At 35.3% G+C, this 17,655-nt stretch overlaps 1 protein-coding gene across 1 annotated transcript; it reads right to left on the bottom strand.

Annotated features, from left to right (window-relative positions):
- Positions 1-8,911: 8,911 nt before the first annotated feature.
- Positions 8,912-17,249, bottom strand: LOC147524045 (uncharacterized protein At1g28695-like). The gene is made up of 3 exons (XM_086562912.1): positions 16,957-17,249; positions 16,465-16,842; positions 8,912-9,602 (listed from the first exon to the last, which is right to left on the bottom strand). Exons 1-3 carry the CDS (start codon positions 17,101-17,103, stop codon positions 9,045-9,047), a joined length of 1,083 nt encoding a protein of 360 aa, XP_086419038.1. The 5' UTR covers positions 17,104-17,249; the 3' UTR covers positions 8,912-9,044.
- Between the last annotated feature and the right edge of the window lie 406 nt (positions 17,250-17,655).

Below are 17,655 nucleotides of genomic sequence, written 5' to 3'. Positions count from 1 at the left end.
TTGCTCGAGGACTTCAACTAGGTGTTTGCAGTCCGTCAAAATAGCGACACGTCGGACCTGCAAACGTCGACACAAGTTTACTCCTCCTCGGATGGCTCGTGCCTTTGCCTTTTTTGGGTCAGCAGCACTAGTTCCGTCTTGTCATGCACCAATACAATATCCAAAGTTATTCCATATAGAAAAACCGAGGCCTGCCTAGTCAGTGTTACTATTCCAAGAGGCATTTGTAATAAGATAGTGACAATCATTTTCTATCACGGGCCAACTATCTATGTAATTGCTTGTAGCATAAGGTTAGTTTCTTTCTTGTTAATGATGGAGGTTGAAGATCTACGGATTATATTAACTACATTTGTGTGCTTGTTGCTAAAAATATTAGATCATTTCTACTGGTCCATATTGAGAACATGATAGAAGCAAGAATACTTAGAGTGTCTCTTATCTCAGTTTTATTTTTTATTCTAGCGATAATGGTGGTGATAATAGAGGTAAGGGTAGCATCTTGATTCCAGTGGTCTGTCCTAATGGAAAGGTTAGAAGCATACCAGACATGTCTGAGCAAATTGCAGTGAAAGAGTGCATGAGTAGTAGATTCCACCTGGTTATTGCAGAGCGGACAAATTCCAGAAAGGATAGGTTATATTTCTATTCTATAGATTTTCTCTTGTGGAAAGGTCGTTGTTGCAAATGGCTTTCCAGAAAAAGAGTTTTACTCTTTCTGCTGTACGTGTCCAGGTTCCATGAGTGATTCCAAAAAATTGGATTATGGTTGTTGTTGTTGTTGTTGTTGTTTTATGTGTTTTTGCTTAGATATTTGTACACCAACTTCATTGTTAGTTCACCATTTTTTTCCCCATCTATTTTATGGAGTCAACATGCTCGTTGTGACTAAGCGATATTTTCATGATTTCTGTCACAATATCTGGGAGAAAGATGTTATGTAGAGCGGCTATTTTCCAAGTTCGAATTCCATTGTCAATGAGATCTTCCACTCGCTGGTACGGGCTTGCGCGTGACAGAGGCCCTATTGGTTTTCTACTTGGTAAGGTTGGTATCCAAGGATCCAACCATATGTCAATGTTTCTTCCTGTTTCGATATGTCAGCAAAGTTGGGGGATGATATCATTGCTTGCTTTGATAATGTCTTTCCATATCTTCGAGGCGCTAGCTTTTGGGCATGTGGCTTTAATCATTGACTTTCCACGTGCATACTTCTTCAAGAGACTAGCAGCCCATGGTTTGTCAGGCTCTTTGATTATTTACCAGAGTAATTTTGCTTATAAAGCAGTGTTGTGATGTGAAGCAAGTCGAACTCCTAGTCCACCACACGACTTTGATTGACAAATCTTGTTCCAAGAAGTGTAATGCACCTTATTTGTGTTGTTGTCTGTTTGTCCCCAAAAGAAGTTCGAGTTTACATCCAAATTTTTTTGGATTGAAACTGACAAGGGAAAATCGACATGATGTACAAGGGAATTGCTGAGGTAACGACTTTTTGAGCGTAAGTTTTCCAGCTTGAAAAGGAAGTTTTGCTCTCCACCATTCCATTCTTTGGGTAACTCTCTCTAAAACTTCTTCAAAATCAATTTTGTTTTTCCTTCTCAAAACTAGAGGAGCTCTCAAATATTTGGCATGGGTAATGGTCTTCCCAATCTTGAGGATTCTTTTGACAATGCGTTGATGTCGATGATGAGTATTATGGCTGAAGAAGATACATGACTTCTGAAAATTGATCTACTGTCCCGATACATTTTTAAAAGTTTCGAGGATATCTTTTAAGACTTGTGTTTCAACTATATTTGCTCTACTGAATATAAAACTATCATCAGCAAAGAGTAGGTGAGATATGAGGGTATCACTTCTACTGATTAGACGTTTCTCCTTTTCGACATTGGTGAGTAGTCGCGAGAGGACTTCCATGTAGATTATGAACAGAAAAGGTGATAGGGGGTCTCCTTATCTAATACCCCTTTCTAGCTTAAGAAAGCCTATGGATGATCCATTAAGCTTGAAAGAGAGAGAAGTGGTGGAGATACACTGTTTTATCCATTTCCTCCACAAAAACCAAGTGCTTTCATAGTTTTCAGAAGAAAATCCCATTCAACTCTGTTGAAGGCTTTGCTTAGATCTAGCTTAATAGCCATGCATCCAGTTGCGCCTTTTTTCATTTTCATAGTGCGGATAATTTCATGGGCAAAGACAATGTTGTCAAAAATCTATCTTCCTTTTACAAAAACACTTTGGGATGGTGAGATGAATTTCTCCAAAAGCAGTTTAATGACGGTTTGCAAGGACTTTTGTGAGTATTCTTAAGCTAACATTGCACAGGCTAATTGGACAGAAATGGTCTAGAGTTTCAGGTTTTTGGCACTTTGGAATGAGGGTGATATTTCTATGATTCAACTTAGTCAAAAGATGGTCAGAGTTCATGAAGCTCTTAATAATGTTTAGGAGATTGAGGTGTATTATGTCCCAATACTTTTGGTAAAAGAGTGGGGTGAAACCATCAGGGCCGGACTAGGGGCTTTGTGTGGGTCAATAGAAAAAGTGTTTATTTTATTTCGTCCAGAGTAACTTCTTTAATGAGTTCTTGATTTTCCCGTGACAACATATTCAAAAACATTTAGATCACTGATTTTGGTAGTTGGGTTAGATGAAGTGAAAAGATTTTTGAAGTACTCCTCAATGGTTTTACCAATTGCGTTCCACTCTTTACCCATGTGTGTGCCATCAGTTTTCCTGATCTTGTTAATCTCAATGCGATTCTTTCTGACAACAGTCAATAGGTGAAAATAACGTGAGTTTGTCCCATCATAGTGTAGCATCGTATCTTTAGATTTATCCTTCCAGAGTTTTTCTTCGAGTTGGATGGCTTGATTAAGGTTCTTCATCAGGCTTCGCTCGTAGGTAAGGTTCGAATTAGGGTTCAGTTGGCACTTTCTGATCTCGTCACAGATGTTTTGCTTCGAAAATGGATATTCCCAAAAACATCTTTATTCCATTTGTTTAGATCTCTTTTAACTCTTTTTAGTTTATTGCAGAAACAGTAAGGTTGTGAGCCTTGGGAATCGATATTCCAAGCTTTGGATATCACATTCTTGCACTATGGCTCGTCTGTCCACATAGACTATAAATGAAATTGTTTCGTGTACGGGCTTGAGGCGGTGTTACATAAACTACTATAGGCCCATGGTCAGATATGATGATTGGCAACTTCACTGTTCAATTCTAGCATATATTTGAAAAGAGTGTTCTCCAATATGAGTTCGCAATGGCTCTATCTAAGCGTTTTTTTTATGAGATCAACTCCGTTACGTTTCAATCTTTTATTACTCCAAGTGAAAGGGACTCCTTCATATCCGCAAACATGAAATCAATGAAGTGGGAAGCTTGAGTGACACGGAAGGGGTTACCCCCATATTGTTCTTCTTGACAAGTGGTTTCATTTAGATCCCCGACAATGAGCCAAGGGGAGGAGTGATTTGCAGCAAGGTCAGTGAAACTGTTCCAAAGTTTTGATCGATGCGAGTGGTCTGGATGGCCGTAGACGAAGGTACATAGTCATTCAGTCCCAAGAGGATTGTTTTTAACAAGAATTGCAATGTATATTTCGCAACAAAGGAGAATGTTGAGATTGAAGTTGTCATTCCAGTTGAGCCATAGATCACCACTGCGACCGTTCGATGGGAAGTTTGCAGAATGTTGGAAACCAAGGGACGAGAAATGGTTGAGACTAGTAGGCACATCTACTTTTGTCTCAGAGAGGAAACATATATCGGATTTGATAGAGTTCATATGTGTTTGCAATTCCCGAATTGTCGCAGAAACCCCGCTTCCACGACAATTCCAAGCAAAGTACTCATTGTTGCTTGTGGGAGAAAAATCACATAAGTTTCTTAGTTGTGTCAATATTTGCCACAAAGTAAAAGAAATATGGTGTGATACTAAGGTGTTCAACAAAATATGGGTTTTCCTCCTCCTGCTTCTAGTAGTAAGATAGAAAGAAAAGAGGTAAAAGGCTAAGAGCATAAAAGAGTGGTCAGATCTTCAACGCTCGACAACGACGATGGCACGCGCGTCAGTTCTCAACTGCTTGAGAGAGCAAAAGGGTAGTTTGGGCTCGATTCCAATAGTTTTTGCAAGCCGGAAGAGTGTAGCTCAAGGATCACCTTTGGGTTTCTCACCCAGCAGAAAGGAAAAAAAAAAAAAAAATATATATATATATATATATATATATATTATAATATAAAATATAAATATATATATATTATTATTATTATTATGATTAAAATTATATTTGGGGGTGGATTTCACCAGAAGAAGAGAGGATAGAGGTGCTACTAGGGCAGTGGAACGGGTTCTCGAAGGAGATGGTGATATGTCACCGTGAGGCGGTGCTCCAATGAGTGCCGGCGAGCACAACGGCTTCGAAATTTGGCCGTTAAGGTCTATTGTAAGGTGGAAACTCGAAGTCGCCAAAATAATCGCCAATGACATCACGAGAGCAAACTTTTAGAAAACAATTTTTCTATTTTTAAGATTGCAGTTGATTATTAAGACTACAATAATTGCATCACTTACCTAAAGAAAAACATGTAAGTGTAAAATGTAAGACCATTCCCAATGCAAACAACTTTGAGGGGGAATAGCAACTTGTCACCCTTATGAGCCAAAAAACAATGGCGACAATGAGGGTAGCACTTACTACTGAGATAGTTGCTGACTTATGATCTTCGGATGGAACCTTTTATTCCGTCTCGCGTGTTTTTTTGTTTTTTTTTTGGGCCGGGATGTTTCATTCCATCCGACGTGTTTTTTTTTTCGATATTTTTTCATTTTTTAACATTCAGACGGAATAAAACATTCCATCCAAATTTTAAAGTTACCTTTGCATTGGGCAACCACTAGTAGCTTCTCACCAAGAAGGTAACTATGAGGGAAAATAGTCTGCCTATGTGGAGGTAACACGTTGTTGCTTACATTGGGAATGCTCTTACCTAAAGAAAAACATGTAAGTGTAAAGTGTAAGAGTTGTAAAGTGCAAACCAGTTTGAATTATGAAGTTAAGATATGGACATTTTGAATTATGAAGAGAATATAAGGATTAAGACATAATTTAAAACATTTCTCGTTGCAATAAGCCAATGCAAAATTTACTTTGTATCAAGCTTTTTTCTCGATGCACAATTTACTATTTGATTTGGTGTTCAACGCACCATCTACTTTTCGTTGCGTTTTTTGTATGCACAACCTAATTTGGACTAGACATTTTTTTTGTGATTAGGTAAAAGAGATGATATATTTATTTACGAGCCTGTTATATGAACTCCACCTTATATGAACTCCAAATTAACTCCACCACCAAAAGTGGATTTATAAGATGAATTGATGGCTGATTTTAGGTGAAGATAGTCTTCTGATAATGAAGAATCTTTTTACAAAATATCAGCCCAAACGAAAATGTTTAACCTTGTCAAAAGTTGTTTTGAAATTTGAGAAATTTGGACCGTTGGACAATATTATAACATTATAAGCAAATTTCAATACGTCTAGACATCTTCAAATGTGTTGATTTTTTCTAAGAATGATCTATATTGTAGGGAAAATATCTCCACAAAAAATCAACTTCTAATTTGTTTTTCATGGTGGAGTTTCTTTGGAGTTCGTATAAGTGGAGTTCATATAACGTGATGGATTTACGAAAACCAATAACTACAGGGTATACTTCTCCTTAGAGGAGACACTTGAGGGAGGTCTTCAATTACAATCCATTACAATACAGCTAGCCATCTTCATTCATAGAAGTTGCCAACATGCACCTTCTATCACAGAGAAATCACACTCAGATTGGAGCAGTGAGAGAGTCTCAATTCACCATCATGTCTGCGAAAGAATTTCCCAACTAGAACCGTAGAATACCTTTGATAGCATGAATATAATGATTCTACCAATCATTACACCAATTTTAATTGTGTGGGCAAGCCCTTTTAGCTTAGTTGGTAAAACTTTTAGGTGATGATACTAGAGGTCTGGGGTTCGAATCCCGCTACACACTATTGAGTTACTCTTTTTAAAAACAGGCTTACCAATAAAAAAAAAAAAAAAAACACCACCATTACAGAAAATTGCATTGTTCCCATATCTCCCATATGATGACATATTTGTACCAGACACTTGAAAACTACGTAACTACGTCATTGTGGACATTCGACAATGTGGGTGGGTTTTGATTTCGACAACAGTTTTATAGGAGATCATCCATCCTAAAACTACTCCTCTTGAGCACGGTTAACTACATAGTTCTCACAGAATCTCTAATCAAACGATCTGGAAAAAAAAGGCCTCGATTTGTATATATATACTGTTGATCAACCCCAATCTTGAACAACTTTCTAGGTGCTAGAGTGCATTCCTGGCACAACTGTCACCCCATAGCCTAGGCTCCTTTCCAAATATTTGGCGCACACCCTACGGGCCGGGTTAGGCTCCTTTCTAGTATACCCCACAGGGTATTACAAGTTTCTCCGGTTCATTTTCTAAGTTTTATTCATGCAACTCTTGCGTCTTTTTGTTTCAATCAATAACCTTTCATATGTTGCTTGGTAATAAAATGAAATCTGTCACAAGTCCAATTAATATATATATATAGTCCTGAAAAGTCTGAAGTCCTCCACCAACCAAAAAGTTGAAATACAAATTGGTGGATGCTCCTCATGAATTGTTCTACTTGACACTAGACAACTCAATTAATTAATTTATATATTTTCATTCCATGGATTATTTTTCACTTTGCACATGTATAAAGTGTGATTCGATTACCATGCAAAGTACATGGTTGGAATTTGATCATAGTTGCATTTTAAATGCTTTGGTGGACATTAGCTGCATGATCAAAATTAACTATTAGGATCATGCTTAATTAAAAATTATTGTAGTTACATAAGCTAGCTCAAACATTTTGAGATTTGAGAATTTGTATTCATAATTTTCCAATGGCTCCTTTCCCTTTAAAAATAGTGTTAAAGTTTGTATTCATATATTTTCCCTTTTTCTATTTTACATATATTGTTCTTTAATTTCTATTTTGTTGACTTTTGGTTATTTTTTATTGAGACTATTTTAAAGGGATAGGGAGCCATTGGACTCAGCCTAAGAGAATATCTTAAGCGCTAGCGAAGCGGAAAAGCAAATAGCAATGAATCTTATCTACAATATTAGTTCCCTCCGACCAATAACCATAATACAAAATATAGATTTTGGGTTTAATCTCCCTCACCAAAAAATCATTACACAAAAATCCCCAGAAGTGAACAAATGCATAAAACCTCCCTATTATTTAAAACATAACATCAAAGCCAAAACAGACCAAAATACTCCTGTGAAAACCGGGTTGACGTCATCAATCTTTACTTATAATTTCGGCTTAAAGACAAACCGGGCTGACGTCATCCTATGTAAATTTGTATTTACATATGACAATATAAAATTACACGGTCTTCTTAACCTATTTAAATTTAAATTTTCAAATTTTTTTAAATTTTTTTTTAGGAAAATTTAAAAATTTAAATTTACATATGTATAGTATTTTTACATATTAAAATTTAAATTTTCATATGTAAATTTAAGTTTTCATATGAAAATGTAAATTTACATATGACAATATAAAATTACACAATCTTCTTAACCTATTTAAATTTAAATTTACATATATTCTGTGAGGAAAATTTTCAAACCCAAAAATTACTATGTAAATTTCAGTTTTTATAACTCCAATGACTATGCAAATATAGTTTTACATATATATGTATATGACTATGTAAAAATACATTTACATATAGTCGGAAAATTTCAATCCCAAAAGGGTAAAAAAGAAAATAAGATAAAATGGTAAATAAAAACAGATCGGATTTTATCTCTTTTTTGAAAAACAGAAAGGTTATTTAACGAGACCTAAATAATAGGGAGGTTATATGATATGGGCCGATAGGAGGAAATTTATATTCAACTGAGTTAGAACCAAGGGGCTGAGCCTCATTTCTTGATACAAAATATTAGGATATGACAAAATATCGATTCCTGATTTATGGATATGTATCGTGGATATATCCTTCTCTTTGGGGATATTTGACATTGTTTCATATGCAAATATCGTTGATATATCTAAAATATCAACAAATATTGTGAATATTTATTGATATATCATGATATACAATTTATATTTATTTGAAATATAATGGTAAATATTAAATAAATTGTTACATACACAAAATATTACCGATATTTACAATTGTAAATATCTCTAAGCATATCGTGATATTTACTTATCCTTTGCTAAAATCTCGATATATATCGTGATATATCACAATATATCATGATATTTCGTACTATGCCAAGAACTACTAGCGCTCTCTATGCGAGGAAAAGGGTACAGATAGGCAGATTGTCACTTCTGAGCAGGCATGGAATACTTAGTGTTTGGAATAGAATATGAATGCTATGAGGCTTGGGCGAGAGAGGAGGTCTAGGATGCCTAGATGAAAGCAACGCTAAAAGAAAAGAAAGGCCTCTAAACTTTGTAAACAAGTGAGATAGGCACGAAAGGGGGCATTCGGATCACATAAAAAACAACATTATATATTGTCATTACTTTTCTTTAACAAAACTATTTTTTTTTTCTTATTTTTTAACAAAACTAAAAAATATTATAATTACACATTTTCATAGAAACAGAGAGTTCATAAAAACCTTATACAAAAAAAGTAATTGAAATATTGGGTTCAAATGTTCAATGCATAGCCTAGTATGGAAAACAACGATATCCTAGAAATGAGTTAACGACTATCTATGGAGATAGCTAGAGTCAAATGCAAGAACGACTATCATTCCCTTAAATACGAAATCAATTCCATTGCTACTCAAATAGAGATAGGCAAAAGTTTGTCCAAGGTTGGACAATTTCAGTTGATGAGCTATCTCTTTATGAAAATCTCCAAGATATCATCACTTAAAGGTTTTACTAACTTTGATAGCAATGAATATCAATTTTAGCTTAAACTCGCTCTGTTGAAATTTCTCATAGACGTTATACATGCCACATGTTTTGACCAGCGTAATGTTGACATATCATTCGTGGACCCTGATAGCCGTTTCTTAGAATCATCAACCATTGTTCTATAACTCCTCCAATCTCGAAGGACAATAGACAAATCAGCCACCTTAGCATCAATACGAGGACAACAATTTGCATGAACTGTAGCAACTACACTAAAATTTTTACTATTTTGGCAAAATCCACTAAAAAAAAGTGTGTCTAAGAACCTCACTCTCAATCCCAACTTCTTAAACATACCAATACGCATCATTTTCTGAAGTACATCTTGTTCATTCATTCCTTTGTAGTTTGAATAGTTCCTCATTGCGTTCCAAGTTTCGAACAATGAGATAGTTTTGTTGTTGGACTTGACAAAGTAGAAACCGGCATTAATGTGGTTGTTTGTAGACCATGGATTACCATTAAACTTATCAACACTTATTTGAATATCCCCGCTTTCATTTTGGCCCAGCCTTATAAATGGATTACGAAACCACATTATATCCATATCCTGCATAGATTGAAAATTTTATAAGCAGATTAGTAATAATAACACGTACATATATAGTTTCATCCAGTTCAAATTCTAAGGCTGTACAACCACAAAATGGCTTCACTACTCCTATGGGCTAAAAAGAAGCACCATTAAAGTTGTTGTTCGGAGGGGGCGGCTCTGAGTTTCAAGGGACCCTATGCAAAGTGCTGATTTTTTTTCCCGCTTAAAACATACATACTATTTGTCACAAAAATTGTATAAGTTCTTGAGCAAGTTCTCAAAAGAGTCAGTGTGTATGCATATACCTACTTTCTAGTATTAATATTAAAGCTCGTCACCAATGTATTTTTAAAAATTCCACATAAATTGAGAGAATACAATTTTATTTATAATACCAAAAAACGAAAGAACAAAAGCTAGAAGTTCTTTTTTTATTAAAACCGGAATATATCTTTCTCGTATTAAAACAACAACCACATCTTCTAAATTAACTCAACTACTAAACCATGATTTCTCCCGCAATTAAAACGGGTTTTTAAAGCACATTTAAACCAATTTGTTAGGCAATTTATAACACTCTGTGTTTTTATTCTTTTATTTTTCTAATAATAATAATAATAAAGATAATAATAATAGATAATAGATAACTGAATATAGATAACTATCAGATACGGATAAAAGCCCGTAGGTAAATGGATAAGTGTTGTCCCTTGTTTTTCGGGGAGTTTTCTCACGTAGAGTTTTTGGGAAAAAAAAAAAAAAACACAACGAGGATTTTAGAAAAAATGGGAGTTTTACTGAAGGAAGGAAAGGAAGGTTTTCCTGGTAGCTGGTTGATAATCGGAGAGCGCTACAGGTGAGTAGATTAGTTTTCTATTTCACGTATAAACTTTACTGTTAAAGATTTCTGCTCATGTTTTCGATTCATTTTTCGGTTATTATTAATCGTCCTGTCTTTTGGTTGTTTGAACCCTGGTTGTTTTGGCTTTGTATCGAAGTTGTTGACGCCGGGTCAGCCGGGCTTGAGGCGTCAATGGCGTCTCGAGCCAATATAAAGAAAATGTATTTTCTATTTTGTATTGAACTGTTTGACGGTTCAAACTCGGGAGCTTTGGTAATGGAGGCTCGAGCGCGTGCCCCATGGATCGTACTGCACTTATTTTATGAGGTTGTATTGGTGGGTGTCGGTGATTGGACGAGCTATACAAGCTCTGAAGACATCGTTAATGGCGTTACTGCCATTACTGTGTTACTGAAGGTTTTGAGATTTGTATTTATTTTCGTGTTTGAACTGTTTTTGGTTGATGTTATGGGTTGTTGAGGTATGTTTGTATGTTGGAATGTGGATGGGGGCTGTTGAAAGGTGGTGGAAGCCATTAATGGCGGCGGTAAGGTTTTAGATCTAGATTTGATGAAGTTAGGATTGAATGATTTGAGGAATGTGTGTTTGTTAAAGTTGTAGGGATTGTTATGGGGAGTAAAACCGCTTGGTTAAATTGGGTGGTCGATTGAAATTTTGTGGTGGCCGGTTTTGGTGGTGGAGGAGAGAATTTGGTGAGGGAGAAGAACTGTTGGCCGAACTGGGCCTTGGGCCTTAGGTGAGTTTGGGCCGATCCAAATCTTTTAAGGTGGGCCGGTTCTATTTTTAGATGGGGCCAGTTCTAATTTTTAAGTGGTTGGGCCTTAGCTAGGTTAGAGTGTTTTGTTTGGGCCCTTTTCTATTTGTTTTGTAATTTGTGGACCAGTTCAATTTAAAGTTTTTGGGCCGAATCCAAATTATGTTTTGGGCCAGTTCAGTCTAAAGTTTTTGGGCCAGTCCATAGGACTTAAAATAGATCTAAATGGGTCTTTCAACATTTAAACTTTCGGGTTTTAAGGTTTGGGCTTGGCCAGTTGGGTCCGAACCATTACCTTGGTCATGAGCCCATGAGCCATGCACATTGACCTTAACCATGAACCATGGCTATGATCCTGAACCTGTCGAACGTGGAAACGACAGTTTGACTTCGACCATGATGGTTGACTTTGACTTTGACCAGGGTTGAATTTTGACCAGAGTTGACTGTTGACCAGGATTGACTTTGACCAGTTGACCCAATTAGACCTTTTAACTCGGATTATGATTTGGGTTATTAAGATAGGTCTAGGGCTATTAGCATACTTGACTTTAGGCTAAGACCTCTATATATACGTGTGTATGTGTATTAACTACTATGTGATTTTGCAGTATTTTATGATATGCAACGTTATGACACTAAGACATCCCTTAAATTAATAACGCGTAAATAAAAAATACAGGAATCAAGATACTCATTCATTTTCTGAAATGATATATAAAATAAAGTTCAATAATGCGTAAATAAAGTTACCGCGACTCTTTTAGAACTCCACCACCAAGTTTTGAATTGAGTTTTATGACCGCCGATGTCATAGGTTAGGTGGACATTTATTGAATGTGCCATAAATGGCCCGTTAAGCGTTATATATGGGTATTCATTGAATGTGCCATGAATGACCCGGTATTATTCATTGAATGTGCCATGAATGACCGATTGTTTGGACTACCCTAGAAAGGAACTAAGGTATTAAGCCTTGGGTTAGTTGTATTCCTTGAGTGTCTTGAATGTAGGGTTGGGTATTCCTTGAATGTGGCGGGAATGACCTAAGGTACATAGGTTGTGAAATATGTGTATAAGAAAAGTAATTGATTAATTAATAAGAGAAATTTTTTTGATTGTGCGAATGTGCTTGGGTTTACTTTTGAATACCTATAGGATATCGACAAATGTTAGAAGTTCTAACTTTCTTTTGCAGGAGGGTAGGACTTAATAACATTTTGTGCAGGGACGCGGTTCTACCCTTATACAGCAGTGGATATCGGTAAGTTTTAATTAAATGACTTAGTATTAAAACAAGTTATTGGAATGAGTTAATAAGATGGAAGTCTTGCTTGGGAAGAAGCTATGCCGGTTGAAATGACGAACTACCTATCTTCCAAGTCAGAATGATTAAGTTATGGAAAAATATAAAGTGATTGTTTGGATAATTAAAGTATGATAATGTTTATATGTGGTTAGTCTACTCATACCAAAGAAATTCCATTTTGTCGACCCATGTTTGCTTTGTTTTTGGCAACGTGGGTGTGTTCTTGGGAACATAGGTGGAAGGCAGTGGAACCACGGCGTGTGATTGATTCGTGCCTGGAGCAGTCCGTTAGTTTTCTTTTAGGTCTGATCTTATTGGAAGGATGTAATAACGTAGGTTACATTTTTATATGACATGAGAATACGATGTTGGAAATTGTTATTCTTAAAGTTTGTTTAGGTTTGTATTGGGATGGAAGAAAGTTTTTAATAAAGTGATAGTTGAGGAATTTGGAGATTTTTGTTGTTAAGTTGATCCTGTTGTGATGTGGGTTTTAGGTTTTGACAAGTGTTGTATCCCCCGTCATAGCCTGGGTTTTTAGACAATTGAACCGAGTGATGTTTGAGATATTTATATTTCAAATATTCATTTTTTTTAATTGTTTAGAAATTCGGGCTGTGACACAATTAAAATGGGGTTTTAACCAAAACAGGAATCTTTCCATGATTAAAACGATTTCTTATGAAATTTCTATATGTTCTTGAGCAAGTTTTCAAAAGGGTCGGTGTGTAAAACACGATCCTATTTTTTAGTCTTAATATTAAAGCTCGCACTTAATGTATTTTTCAAGCTCTATTAAAAATTCATGTCATCCCTATTAAAACTGGAATTCCTAACCCAATTGAAAAGAGAAATTCTAGCACTTCTAAATTAAAATGGGAATCATTATCTTACTAAAACATTACTCAGACTTTTAAATTCAGTCAACTATTAAAACGGAATCCCTCCCCTAATTAAAAAAGGGATTTTGAAGCACAATTAAAACATGAATATTTTTCCCAATTAATTAAGACGTACAATTTGTCATGAAATTTGTATATGTTCATGATCAAGTTTTCAAAAGAGTTACCTAATATATTTGTCAAACTCTATTAAAAATTCATATCATCTCATATTAAAACGGGAATTCCTCCTCCTATTAAAAAGAGAAATTATAGTACTTCTAAATTAAAACGGGAGTCTTCTCCTACAAAAATGAGAATCACACTTCTAAATTAATTAAGTCAACTATTATAACATAATCCCTCTCTCGCTGATGTTGATTCCTTGTTAATAATTAGAGTTGTACATGGAGTCTTAATTAAGAAGTTCCTTCCGAAAGGAGTTTTATAGAAAAAGTGATGACATGGCTTTCTCCTCAACAGAGGAAGTGCCACCTAGGAGAGACTCCTTCCACCTCAGATGTACTCTCCTTTAATATAGAGAGAGGTGAAGAGGTGAATAGGTGATAGATATATAGATAGACTAGAAAGTAGGCCAGTGTATACGCACCGACACCGACTATTTTGAAAATTTGTTCAACAATCATAACTATACATATATAAATTTTTGAACAAATTGTGATTTCCATTTTAATTTCCTAATAAATCGTTTTAATTAAATTTTAAAAACTCATTTTTTAATTAGGCGAGGGATCTCGTTTTAACTAGAAATGCTATATTTTCCATTTTCAATAGAGTGAGGAGGAATTCCTGTGTTTAATAGGAAAATGATTTCTGTTTTACTAGAATTTCTTTTTTCTTAAGATATATATAATAAGTACCAATCTAAGTACCAAATTTGTGAGTGATCTACTTACTCATGGGAGATGGAATGCTCTGGTTCACGCTCTCCCACAGTGCACTCTGAATGATATATAATATACTGCAGCCTGAGGTATATAGCAATTTGGTTGAGGATAGAACTAATTGGACCCCCCACCCTAATTAATGGAGTATATATTTCAAAATCTACTTACTCTGCACTTAGAATTCCTAGGGAGATTGTGCAATGGTACAATATGGTATGGGGGAAGCTAGTAGTGCTTAAACATTCTTTCACGGCATGGTAGTTGTTTTTTGGTAGCTTACCCACACAGGATAGGTTGATTAAAAGAAAAGTGTACGTTGTAGAATCAAGATGTTATTTGTGTAACAATTCTAGGGAGAATTCAAAACATTTTTTTTTAATGTTCTTTTAGTAAAGCCCTATGATGTTGTGTTAAACAACACCTTGGGCTGACTTTTCAAGCTCAGAACCTTAATAAAGAGTGAATGCAGCTAATGAGGATCTGTCAGAGGAATACATGTGAGGCAGAGGTGTATATATGCGCTGTTATCAGTTACATCTGGAGGGAAAGAAATTATTGAAGGTTCAGGAATACTTCACAAGAATGGCACAATCGTGGAAGCGGGTCGACATCGATATGGGAGTGTATTTGTAAGGACAACTCAAGACAGTAAATGATACTAGTCATGCTAGGCTTATGTTAGATAGACTAGGTCTTATAGTGGAATATGTTAGGAATGAGCCTATTTAATGTATCTGGAAGAAGCCAGAAGAGGGTATAGCCAAACTGAACACAGATGGAGCTATGTCAGAGAGTAGATGTGGTATTGGAGGAACTATTAGAGACTTGAATGGTGAAGTGCTATTAACATTTACTAGTTTCTGGTGGGCTCAGAAGTGTCCTCGATCTTCCAGGAGTTCAAAGCTATATTATGTGGTCTATAGGGCTGCCTGAAGATCCATATCTCAAGGATTCAAGTAGCCTCTGATTCAATGAGAGCAGGGAATATCTTGAAGGGAAAGGAGAGTCCACCTTGGTAGTATGCTGAAGTTATAACAATTATAAAAAAGCTTCTGAGAGAGTTTGTTAGTGTTAGTTTTGTTCACGTTTTTAGGGAAACAAATCGCGCTGCTGATCACCTTGCTTCTTTAGCTACGGATCATGAAGTGGAATATTTTGTACCTCCTCTTACTTCAGTGCTTGAGGAGGACAAAAATGAAATTGTGTAATTATGATTTTGATTGTTTATGAATGAAGATAGGGCCAGGTCATGTCATAACCTCAAATCTGTTAAAAAAAAAAATACAAATCTAAAACAATTTACAACTTCATCTACAAAATGAATTAAAACATAATTTTTTGTAGATATGATCTACTAACCATAAAAATTATCTCTACAAAAATTCAGCTCGTTTGACAATTTTTAATATTGACAAAAGATGATTGGAAAAACTCGACATTTCTGGACCGTTAGATATGTTTTCAAAAGTGGGCAACAATTTTTATCTAGGTTCGATGATATCAAACGAGCTGAATTTTTGTAGAGATGATCTTTATATTTAGTAGATCATATCCACAAAAAATTAGGTTTTAATTCATTTTGTAAGTGAAGTTGTGGGTTATTTTGGATTTGGTACTTATTTTAAAATCCTTTTAAGAGCCGGGCTATATCTTAATATTGAAGCTCCCACACCACAAAGGATATTTTTCTAGCTCTTTTAAAATTTCACCTCATCAACTCCTATTAAAACGGAAATTCCTCTTCTATTGAAAAGAGAAATTTTAACACTTCTAATTAAAACGAGAATCTCTCATATTATAATGGAAATTTCTCCCCTATAGAAAAGGAAAAATCTAACAATTCTAATTAAAACGAAAATCATTCTCATATTAAAAATGAGAATCACACTTTTAAATTAAAATGGGATCTCTCTCTCAATTAAAAAATGGGTTTTTAAAACTTAATTAAATCAATTTGTTAGGAAATTAAAACGGGTTAGCGACAAAAACATGAATCACGATTTGTTAGAAAATTTATATATGTATAGTTATGATTATTGAGCAAATTTTTAAAAAAGCCGGTGTATACGCACGGGTCTACTTTCTAGTATATAACTATTAATACAACTTATAAAAGAATATTATATAAACGTATAAAAAACGTTGAATATAGATTGTACTTACAGTGAATATGAAACTGTACCCACGCTTGAGTACATCAGCCAGGAAGAGAGTTCTTCTCCACATCATATTGATGAAATCACGAGAGTTGAACAATTTTTCTTCACCATAATCGACACCATCAATCACAAGTCTATAGCAATGAAGTCTAAGAAACTTACATCGATCGTAAGCAACTTGATCCATTGCAACCAGAAGAAGATGGTTTATCAAGAATTGTGTATCTTGTCCTAGCCAAAAACTCTCAAGAAATAAATCAAGCATCGGTTTCTCCCCTTCAATATAAGCCTTGTTTAGTATAACTACAATTAAAGTCTTGTTCTCTGTCGCAACTCCATCCAAAGTTGCTTCAAGCTCATCTCGTAAAGTCACCGTGGTAGTCTTTTAGCACAAAAAAACATGAGTTAACACGGATTTATTTGCAGTGTGGTGTCTCAATTAAGACCATTTGAACATGTACGTATTTGCTTGTATTTAAAAACGATAGGGGCTTACCTCTTTAGGTGATGAACTATATTGGCAGTACTTGGACGAAAGGAGACCCTTCGACACGTCCGATGTTGGGATAAAAATATAGAGTGCTCCAACTACAAGTAATGACACAAATGCTAAATGCCCAACACGCTTTGTTGGACAATCCATGGCATGGGCTACGTACTTCAATATTGTTCCTGGTGAAGAATCTGATAACACACAACAACCAAGCTAGAGGTTTTGCTCCTCTAAAAGATGAAAGTGTAGTGTGTTCATGTGTTGGCGTACTGTTTCAGCGATAAAGCGAAAATGTGTTCGGCTTAATGCATTTGGGGTTTTTTTTTTGGTGTTATATACTTAATTATATATCTCTAATTGGCCTGGCTTATCACAAAGTCAACTCATGTCCAGCCCTTTGGAACTCAAATCAATGATTAAGTTCTAGGAGACAATTTAATCGAATCGACATTTGTTAGCACAATTCTTCTGGTTTATAAATGCAAGTGTGTATGCACGTCATGTTGGACGTCTTTTGTTTATTAACACGTTGTTCAAGCTGCTGGCAAATTTTCTAGAAGTATTCTTTGCATTGACACGTTTTTGCATTACTACACCATCATTATTACTTGGAATTATACATGAATCAAGCTCCAGGGATAACAGGATCTACATTGGGGTGTTGTGTCTTGTCGAGAACTCTAGATTAACTTCTATTTATTT

This window comes from Coptis chinensis, chromosome 1, assembly GCF_015680905.1.
Source record: "Coptis chinensis isolate HL-2020 chromosome 1, ASM1568090v1, whole genome shotgun sequence".
Classification (NCBI taxonomy): Eukaryota; Viridiplantae; Streptophyta; class Magnoliopsida; order Ranunculales; family Ranunculaceae; genus Coptis; species Coptis chinensis.
The sequence above is the reverse complement of the archived record's forward strand: the minus strand, read 5'-3'. Positions and strand labels throughout refer to the sequence as shown.

Coding starts and splice junctions, on each gene's coding strand:
- LOC147524045 (XM_086562912.1), bottom strand. CDS start 17,103: ATGGATTGTCCAACAAAGCGTGTTGGGCATTTAGCATTTGTGTCATTA. Junction 16,843..16,956: donor ATAGTTCATCACCTAAAGAG/GTAAGCCCCTAT, acceptor TTGTGCTAAAAG/ACTACCACGGTGACTTTACG. Junction 9,603..16,464: donor GGTACAGTTTCATATTCACT/GTAAGTACAATC, acceptor CAATCTATGCAG/GATATGGATATAATGTGGTT.